At 38.5% G+C, this 10,318-nt stretch overlaps 1 protein-coding gene across 1 annotated transcript; it reads left to right on the top strand.

The window, feature by feature from the left end:
- Nucleotides 1–8,345: 8,345 nt before the first annotated feature.
- Nucleotides 8,346–8,910, top strand: LOC131890086 (transcriptional regulator ATRX-like; the record flags this gene model as incomplete). Its single annotated transcript, XM_059239364.1, is given in 4 exon segments — nucleotides 8,346–8,538; nucleotides 8,541–8,591; nucleotides 8,594–8,635; nucleotides 8,638–8,910. Coding segments are annotated over 4 exon segments (483 nt in total), but the record flags the coding sequence as incomplete, so codon positions are not given.
- Between the last annotated feature and the right edge of the window lie 1,408 nt (nucleotides 8,911–10,318).

Below are 10,318 nucleotides of genomic sequence, written 5' to 3'. Positions count from 1 at the left end.
TGATTGAGCAAATTGTCTTGCAGACTTACCGCCGATCCGGACGAAAACTTGAATTCTTTTAACCGCAAATCACATTAATACCCGAATTGAATTTTGAAACATCACACATAGAAATCAAAGGAACTCGAGGACATGTAATCAAATGTCGAAGAAGAAAATCAAAAGGCCTACTTGCAATTTGAAATCTCGTTTAAATTTGCGCATACCGGCGCCTGACTGTTACTCTGATTGTTGTATTGCCTCGCAACCCGGGAGTTCTCGGAGTGCCGGAGAGAAACCTAATAGTTCGCCATTATTAAGTTGCGGTGGTAAATCACCAAAGCTCAACGGAGAGAGAAGCGTTCTTATTACGTCACGACCGAAAAGGAATCAGGCCAGTTTTTCAAACTTTCGTACTCGTTCTTTTTCTTGTTCAATGAAAATTTGTTTATAAAAAAGTGCTAGTGTCGTGCAGAGGTGATATCCTTGTCATTAAGAGTGTTAATTGGCCTCATTTTAAATGATAAATAGTGGAAAATTTCAGTGTTTTTGTCTTGACGTACGAAGAGGATTTAGCCGAGAGGACTTTGAAGCTGAACAGATCCCCAATGTTGGTTTGCACGCAGAGTGTGGAATATTGTCAAAATGCAAGGACCAGATGCCCCTACCAAGTGTTGGACATAGTCTTCTATGTTTTTGTTGTTTATTGTACGCTAAACTTTGCTTAACTGTGCTCGTTTCCTGCGTCCACAAGTTTGTGGGGAAAAGAAAATTTGGTAAGCCCGTTGAGGAAATATCGATTGCACGCGAAAAGAGTGTCTCTAAAGGCTCTCAGGAAACAAGCCGCCAATTCTTTGGAGATTGACATTAAAAAACCAGTATACATACTACATACAAAAACCAAGATTTGCGAAACAAAAGATCACACTATTTTGAAAGCCTAAATGTTCAGTTAAGAATGCTTGTAAAAACAATCGCAAGTGTCCGTTGGTATATTAATATTTTGGACATTTTTTTTGTTCCCAGACAGCCAATCAACCAAACAGATTCATGACATTTATCCCTTCGAATATAAGGCTTTCTACATTAAAAAATTTTTCCCGATGTACGTTTTTTTAGATGTGAAAGTATGTCCAGAATCAGCCCAATAAAACTGTGGACAAATTTTCAAAAAAACTCTAGAGGGAAAAGCGCAAAACTGCAAAAAAAACCGCGAGATTTAGAGACTCTGAGGGTGGCAGCTAGTAGCAAGCAAAGTCTGTTCAAAATTCATGAACGCGTTTGTGGTGTTGGTCACAATATATATAGCTCATTTATCAAGGTCTTTCACAACGGTGGTTACGAAAAAAATAGTCCCCACATAATATCACAACAGAATTTCCTCATGGGCATTGGAGTTAGATACTATCCTCCCAAAAAACTAACAAGTACATATTGACAAATTGTGTGAGCAACTTTCTTTAAACTCTACCTCTCATAATGTTTTATATGTCAGGTGAGAGGAAAGCATACTTCTTAGTATACTCTACATAAATACAATGATTTAACTTATATGTGAAATTACCCTATAAGACATCCATCATAAAAATAAAACTTGTATAAATCCATAACCATAAAAATAACTCTATCTCAAAAAAATCCTAACTTGCCAATGTATATCTAAAATAATAATGTTTCAAAAAGAAGCCACCACCTTATGTACTCTCATGTGAACTCATTAGTTGAAGTATGCAAAACTTTATGGCTTAGGCTCATATCGTCTATTCGAACCTAGTAAATATATTGTCTGAGTTATTACAGTCGTGGCTAATATTTTACGTAGGCTGCCCAATAATTTTTTCGTTAATCCATGCGGAGTTTTAGTGTAGCCCTCATTACCAAAATAGTTCCTTCCTCTGCTATTGAGTTTGTTTTAGCTCCCAAATCATGACCTTCGCGCCAAAGTAATTATAATGTATTAGATGTACATTATTCCCTCAACTAATCGGCATATAAAATACTGAAAAACGCAGAATTACACATATTCTTTGCTACACATTTATATAGCACTTTAAGTTCAAATGAAAATATTTTATACTTAAATCACCGCTTGTACAATTCTCATTTTAGTCTACATAAACTTCTCCATCAAAATAAATTGCACTATAGAAAGCTTAATGAAAATAACAATATTATCCATAAAAGTCATAATCTCCATAAAAAAGGCCTCAAAAAAGCAGTAGCACTAATTAAAAAAAATAATAGTTTAATAGAAGCAATGCCGCTCAAGCGTACATAATTGAAAAATGTATTTCACAAAATGAGTCATCACTTAGTGAAAAGCACTTTTCCAAAGAACGCTAATATATTCATATTGCAAGCCTTTACAAAGGATAGGTAACACAAAGTCTTCTCATCAGAAAATACGATTTCAAACAAAGTCTATCAAGAATAATAACACAGATATACAAAAGCTTTCTGTATGTTGGTCTCTAAGAATAATTCAAGTTGTGTATTTATGCATTAGATAACTAAGTGGTTAATCATCGATCTCGATAATGTATACAAAGTGACAAGCATAACTAAGTATTTTCTACAAACAGATTTAATGCAACTTATATATGGGGGTGTGATTAAACATCTAAATATTCAAAGATAGTTATACAATCTATTTAGTTGTGATAGCTTGTTATTTTTAGCTTAATTGTGTGAACGATACGCTTATTATTAAAGGCAAAATTTATTAGCCAGTAATAGTGAAGAACATTGACTCATTTATGTATTGTGAGATAAACATTCGGAAAAAAATATACGATATACTTTTGTATTTATATTTGTCTTATTGAGAGTTGAAAGAGTCGAATAATTGGATAAATCAATTTCTTCTGGTTGTGCATGGTTTGGGGAAAGTTGGCCTAATCAACTTGCTGAAGATCGAGGGACATGTTTTGTGAGAGAGTCTTTGGAGAAACTCGCTAAAATGTCATGAATTATGGTGTAACTAACTACAGTATAAATCTTGACGGTGTGTTAGAAAACTATAGATGGATATGCTGCATAGTAGAATATTTATATTCAGAATGAAGATCCTTCACATAAATATTTTGTATTATGCATGACCCCAACTCTTACAACTAATTGTTTGGGTAGCCTGCCGCCAATTTCTTTTTGTAACAAAATTTGGTGTAGAGGTTCCTTTTTATTGAAAATTTGTGTTTTAGTATTTTTTGTTATGCAAGTTTTTTATTTAATGTTGATTTATGGGCGTTAATGCGAGAAATGTTTTTCATTAAATGTGAGCCAAGTAAAATCAAGCTAAAGATTGATATTTCATAATCCCATGAATTGCTTACAGAGTAAATCGAAGAATTGTGATACCCCAAATAGAATTTGTCCCTCAGAGGAGGTTTGCTTGGGAAATCATGCAAAGAAACTAATTAAAGAATGCGGCTATATGATTTTGTTACCACTCTAGGATGTCGACATTTCACTTATATCAAACAACTAGTTTAACGGCAAGGAGGGGCTTTTTTATATTTTCAGCATGACAGATGGTTCTGGTTGCAAGCATATGGTGATTTTCTGTCAGGTGTGCCGAGCTTGAGCTTCAGTAATTTGTGTGAGAATTCGATGTCAAGTTTTGATCGATCTTTGAGCAGAAGGTCATGGAGACTTTGTTTATGAATATTCCTTGACAGTAGAAATCTATGTAGGAAATTCTTTGATCATTAGATCAGAAGTGTTCGGGTTTAGTCCAATTGGTGTATATTAATGCATAATCACATAATTGTGTGGCAAACATTAATAGTGGCAAAAATCAGTTCGTCTGTTAACTCTCGTGTCCGGTATCATGCAGTAAACTGTAGCTACATCTCATTCTGATGGCTCATAGATAAATTCTGGCCTTAGTCTTTGTTATGTCCGTTCATGCAAGATAACACAATTTTTCTCAAAAGGCGTTTGCATCTTTGTAAAGTGACACCTTGGTTTATGGAAGCACGGTACTATTTACTTTAGAATCATTATTTCTATATCACGGAAGTTCCATTTAGAAATCGGAGACTGCTTCTACCATAGGAACACAATTTCTTGATATTATGTGTAATCAAGAATAAGATTAGAAGATGCCTGTATATAGTCTCTATCCCTACGCCAAAACCAAATGATATATTTTATTTGACCGCATAATAATGAAAGGATGCTCCAACATATCTATCTCACGACACAAAAATGTAAGTAAACTTTCTTACTGCTACGCCTCTGTAAAAAACGTACATAGCTTCAGTGCCAACACCATCTCTTTGGACAAACTTTGTGTACAGGCTCTCAAGACTGCTTTGCTGATACCACTCTACGATCGTCTGCTCACATTTTTGTGCCCATTATGTCCTACGGCTCCCGTTGTTGTTAAGGGATTCTGGATATGAAGAGGATCTCTTCTCTACTCATATTCTGCCTCTGTCCTCCCGTCTGTGTCAAGGGGTTCCAAAGTTGGTCCTGAGGGAGAGATCTAATCAGGGTGCTATGTTTCACCGACAAAGTGGCACAGAAGATTGACCTGGAATTTTGGTTTGGAAGCATTGCTGATTGTTTAGGTCACAGCAGGAAAGGTAATATACTTTTGAGCCATTTTTGAGGTTTGGGAAGCTCTTAATGTGATTAAGTTCTTTATTCTTTATTCCAAATATATAGATACTTGTTTTGCGGGATGTAATGTAAGCTCTTTATATAGTCACGATTCCAATTCATAACTTCGATAAAATAGTAAACAGAAGATTGGGTAGTTGATCCATCACGAAGTTTCTCATCTAACTTCGATGGACGTAAAAATTAAGACAGTGATTAAAATGATTTGGGTACCCTACAACTCAGTCTCCAACAGGTATAAGGAACGTTCATAGCTGCTAGATGATTATATATTGATCTAGCTACCACCTAAAACGAAAAACAAGGTGAATCAAGTTCTAATGCCCACAATGTTTGCATGAAGTTTATGATATCGATTACGCACGCTAACGAGAAACGAGACAAACATTTGTAATCCACTGATCTTAATTCAGTACATGACTACTCGATTTGCATCGGATACAAGAATTTCGTTTCTAATTCTGCTCAAGGAAATATAATTGTTCCATTATGCTAAACTCGACAATTTAACAACAGCCTCTACGCCGCTAGAAAACAAGAAATACATTTTGGTATGCGGGACACCACTTGTCGCGATAACAACTCTTGTAAAGTTTTTGACTTGGAATTTCCAAGCAAATTCTTGGCTATTTCTTTTTCTCCACCCACGAAAAAATCATGTGGGACGCGTCAAGCAATGGATTTATCCTGAGAAATCATCACCACAAAAGAAGTATACCATAAAACAACTACAAAAACAAATATTCAATACTGTCAAGAACTACTACCCAGATAAAAGTCCAGAGTCCACCATGATTCAGGATCACTGATATACATTCGAATTTATAGATATCTACTAAGTCCTCGCCTCATCGGAAACATAATTAATAATAGGCAAGTAACGACTGTAGGTAAAAAAAACCTTAAAGTTTTGATGGATATTCCCAAGCAAATCTTGGCATTTTTCTTCTCCCCAGGAATCATGGGGAACAATTTTGATTTTATTGCTTTATGAAATTCTAGCCCACATAAAAAACTTGCAATACCTAAAAAACATTATAAAAACTTAAAATTTCAAAAACCTACCCAATGTAAGTTGGGGCACAATTAGTTAGGCTCTTGAATATAAATTATGATATCATCTATTTCACCGCTACTTAGTTACATCAGATTTAGTAGCCAAATTTCATCGTTCTTAGCCCCAAAATGCCCCAGTTGATTCAATTTCCCAAAGAATTAATATCGATTTTCAATATCAACAATGCAAAAGATTATTTTTCGTTTTCTTGCAGTCTCACAATAGCTAAAAATGTTATATAATGTTACTTAAAACACACTAAAAGTGTAATCTTTGAAAATGTGTTTTACCATTATCATTGTACACTTAGTTATGCATTCACTTGAATTCTGAAACAATACATACAAAAAACAATGTTATAGATTTTGTCGTTTCTTGAAGACTTTGGTAAAACTGATTGAAAATAGCTTCTTTTAAGGCTTCATTATATGTGAAATTTTCAAGTGACCATTCATCTTAATGTACCTTGGATGCTTTTAAAATATTTTTTTACCTGCTTTTTTGAGGGTTTAGATATGGTTGTACAAGGTTTTAAGTAATTTGAAATTATGCAAGAAATGGAAATAGTTTTTCAGTTTTGCGATAGTGATATTCGCTATAAATCTTTGGATGTTATGCGGCATTTGGGCTTACAAATTTGTTGTTTAATTAGATTGAATTTGAGTTATGTCTAATTACTTATAGTAAATGGTAAAAATGTGTGCTAAGTTAATTTGCTAGGAACCAGTATCTGTGACTCTAATAAATCTTTGACAGAGTCCAATCTCGCGTTTTTTTGCAGTTTTGCGCTTTTCTCTAGAGTTTTCTTGAAAATTGTCACCAGTTCTTATTGCTGATTCCTGACATACTCACATCTAAAAAAAAACAGACATGGAAAAATATTTTATGTAGAAAGCTATTCAAAGGATAAAAAATGTTACATGAATCTGTGGTTTAATGGCGTCTGGAAACAAAAAAAATGTCCAAAAATTAATATACCAACGCACACGCCATGTTTTACACATTCTACTGAACAATTAGGCTTTCAATAGGATCTTTTGTTTCCAAATCTTGGTTTTTGTATGTAGTATGTATAGCTGGTTTTTTATGTCAATCTCCAAAGAATTGGCGCTTTTCCTGAGAGCTCTTTAGAGACACTCTTTTCCGTGCAATCGAATATTTTCCTCAACCTTACCAAATTTTCTTTTCCCACAAACTTGTGGAGCACGAAACGAGCACAGTTAAAGCAAAGTTAGCGTACCTAAAACACAAAAAAACATGAGAAGAACTATCTGAAATTGGTACGGGCAACTGGTCCTGCATTTTGACAATATTCCACATCTCGCGTGCAAACCAAATTTGGGGATCTGGTCAGCTTCAAGTCCTCCGGCTAAATCTCTCGACGTCAAGACAAAAAACACTGAAATTTTCCACTATTTTACATTTAAACTGAGCCAAATTAACACCTAATGAACAAAGGATTATCACTCTGCATGAACATAGCCACTTTTTTATAACAATTTTCATTTGACAAAGAAAAGACGAGTACGAAAGTTGAAACTGAGCCTGATCCTTTCGTCGGTGACGTAATAAAGAATCCTTCTTCTCCGTTGAGCTTTGGTGATTTTTACCACCAACTTAAAATTGGCAACTTTAGGTTCTCCGGCAGCTCCGAGAATTCCCGGGTTGCGAGGCAATACAACAATCAAAGTAACAGTCAGCGCCGGTACGCGCAAATTTAACGAGGATTTCAAATGCACAGAGGGCCTTTGAGTTTCTCTCGCCATTTGATTACATGTCCTCAAGTTCTTGATTTCTATGGTGTGATGTTTCAAAATTCAATTCGTAATATAAATGTGATTTCGTTGTAGAATTCAAGTTTTCGTCCGGTAGGAAGTCTGCAAAAATTGCCTCAATCAAGCTCAAGCCGCCGAATTTGAATGGGCCCTGGGTGCGATCTGATAGAACCGATAGAACACCAACAGTCAGGCACCATTTATTTCACCCGGGTTTCACGCAACCTAGAAAAAGATGGAAAATTCAAAAAGACGTTCATTCACAGTTCATGGAACAGAAGGTGACCAAAGGTTTGGTCAAACCTTCCAAGTCGACCCGGACGACCGGAGGATCGGACTTTAATGCACGCCTGGAATCCAACTCAAGGGCTGTATCCAAATAGTCTCTGCCATTCCAGTCTGGAGCTTAGTTTATTCAGTTTCTCCCGGTGAATCCAAGGCACCATTTCGAGTTTCTTTGGCTCGCCTCAGCGGTCACTCTGAAAGTCAACGTTCTATCCTAGATCAAAATAGTGAATGAAAAGTAGAGACTCGAGGAAAGTGACTGACCAATGGACTGACAAAGTGGATTGACGAATGGGGTGAATGGTGCCCACCAAACCAATGCAATCCAATTATTCCTCAACCCATATCTTGTTTAATGACCTAGCCATTCCTGAGCCATGGTGAGTGGTTGAAATCCCAGACGTGCGTGTTCTGCTCTACCAACCAGTCATGGATCCGGACCCATGGATCGGAGCCTGTTCCGAATCGGGGGCTCCATGCGGGCGATGGCTTCTAAATCTCCATCCAAGGCGGTGCCGTCTCTTCACCAGGCCGGCCCACCGGCCCACTCTAAGTGGAGGATCCCCGTTCCGATCCGACGGGCCTTTCACCCGAGGCGGACAAGGAGGACAAGGAGGTCGAGAGAGGTCGAGGAGAAAAACGAGGAAGCTGAAGAGGATCTGACGGATGAGCAGTATTTTGCTCAACTCGATGCCAAGAGCTGGCCGCCTACCAAGTCCAAGGGCCCTCCCGAGAGTGTGGGCCAGCGGGTCCTGTCCTGCACGGCCTGCTTCAAGCAGGTCACCAATGGCCCGAAAGACCCCGTCCAAAGACACCCCTGTTTGGTGTGACCGTGTTTCGGGCTTGTAAGGCCTTCTACCACGAGGGCGGAGGGCCCAAGACGAGGATGGATCGGATTTGTATTGTCGGTGGTGTGCAACGGCGGGGATCTATCCTTGTGTGACCACTGCGACGCGGCGTTTTGCAAGCGATGCATCCAGCGGAATTTAGGCCGCAAATATCTGGCCCAGATGAGAGAGGAACGCGAATGGCAATGCTTCCGATGCCAGCCTCAGCCCATATTCAAGTTACGAGCCGAATATTATGCCGCCTCCCAATGGCTGGCCTATTGAAGGCCAAGCGCAAGGCCAAGAACCAGAAGAAGAAAGAGTCTCAAGTCAGTCTCAACCCGTCGGCCACCAAGAAAAGTCGGATGATCCAAGAGCAAGCTCAAGCCATTTTGGTCCAGCCGAAGAATTTCATCGATCAGACCCTGAAGAACGCCTTTCTCGCCTCGGACACGTTGAACAAGACGTTGGATGAAGAGCGAAAGCGTTGGGTGAAGAGCAAAAAGAGCATGAAATTGGATAACGTTCGCGGTAAGATCACCTCACAGTCGAATCTCATTCCCGAGCCGCTGAAGGGTAAAACCTTGGTTGGGGCGGTTAAAATGGGCCCCACTGCGGTGAATGTGAAGACCACTGAGAAGCGAAAAAAGAACTCGCCGGCTCGTCAAAATGGCACTTTTAAAAAGTCTGACTCCCAATTGCCCGATCCCGCGGAAAACGCGTCTCCCAGTAAGACCAAAAAAGCCAAAAGAGCTCCGTCCCCCGTGACTGCGACGTCTTCCAGCATCAGAACCAAGCCCGGCGAGTACAAAGTGTCCTTAAGTTTATTTGCCACCAAAAAGAAGAAGAAGAAGAACCGCTCTTCAGGCAAGCGGGAAAGTGACGATGAAATTGACATTGACATCAACCAGTGATCTTCTTGTTAAGTGCTTTGGTTTTGACTAGCTCATGACTCATGTGTATACACCGTGTTGGCTCTAGAACCAATTATGTGATGTGTCCAATTCTCTATTGCATTTGGCAAGTGAATATTTCGTGCAAATTACTGTTGTTTATTATTTGATGGTGCTTTTCATTCACGAGGCACTGATCCACAATGAGCTACTATTGTGAAATAAATTCCCTCGCCTATGTTCCTTTCGCACATTTTTTATCTCATCTTGCAGTTCTTGACACGATGCAAACAATGAAAGTCAGCGCTGGCTTTGAGAGCGCCTCCATTGCCATGTTGGGCGGAGCAAGTCTTCTGCATGAAAATCTTTTAACCAGAGCCATAATTTCTTTGAGAAAGGCTCGTGTGGGTCGCGAAGTTTGGCGGGTGCCGTATTTGTCCGGGAAACAGAGTCCCCAACTTCATATTCATTCCCGAGGAATGAGATCTCGCCGTTGGTCAACACCTAACAAGACTTGACTCCGTCAAGATTCCGAACAAGCAGAGAGAATATGATTATGAAAAATTTATCAATAACCTTTTTTACCCTTTAACCAAAGCCAATCCTTTTGGCTTTGGTTACTTGGTGCACTTGAAGTAAGAAATCAGGCCTGTTATAATCATTCAGTAGAGTAGAGTTGCTTATAGAGAAAGTTTGCGCACCTTTTTCGATACCCTTTTGAATTTTAGCTTACTATGGCATTTTGTTAGTTCGTTATTTTCCTACTGGCTCCTTTAAAAAGAGTAAATTGAACTGGAACCATCTGGGTTTTTTTTGCATATGGTTCCATATGGCTTTGCATTTTTACTCTTTTTGTTGGCAATTTGAAGTGCACAT

The sequence above is a fragment of the Tigriopus californicus genome, chromosome 11 (genome assembly GCF_007210705.1).
Source record: "Tigriopus californicus strain San Diego chromosome 11, Tcal_SD_v2.1, whole genome shotgun sequence".
Lineage (NCBI taxonomy): Eukaryota > Metazoa > Arthropoda > Copepoda > Harpacticoida > Harpacticidae > Tigriopus > Tigriopus californicus.
Note: the sequence above shows the minus strand (reverse complement) of the source record. Positions and strands in the feature narration are given on the sequence as shown.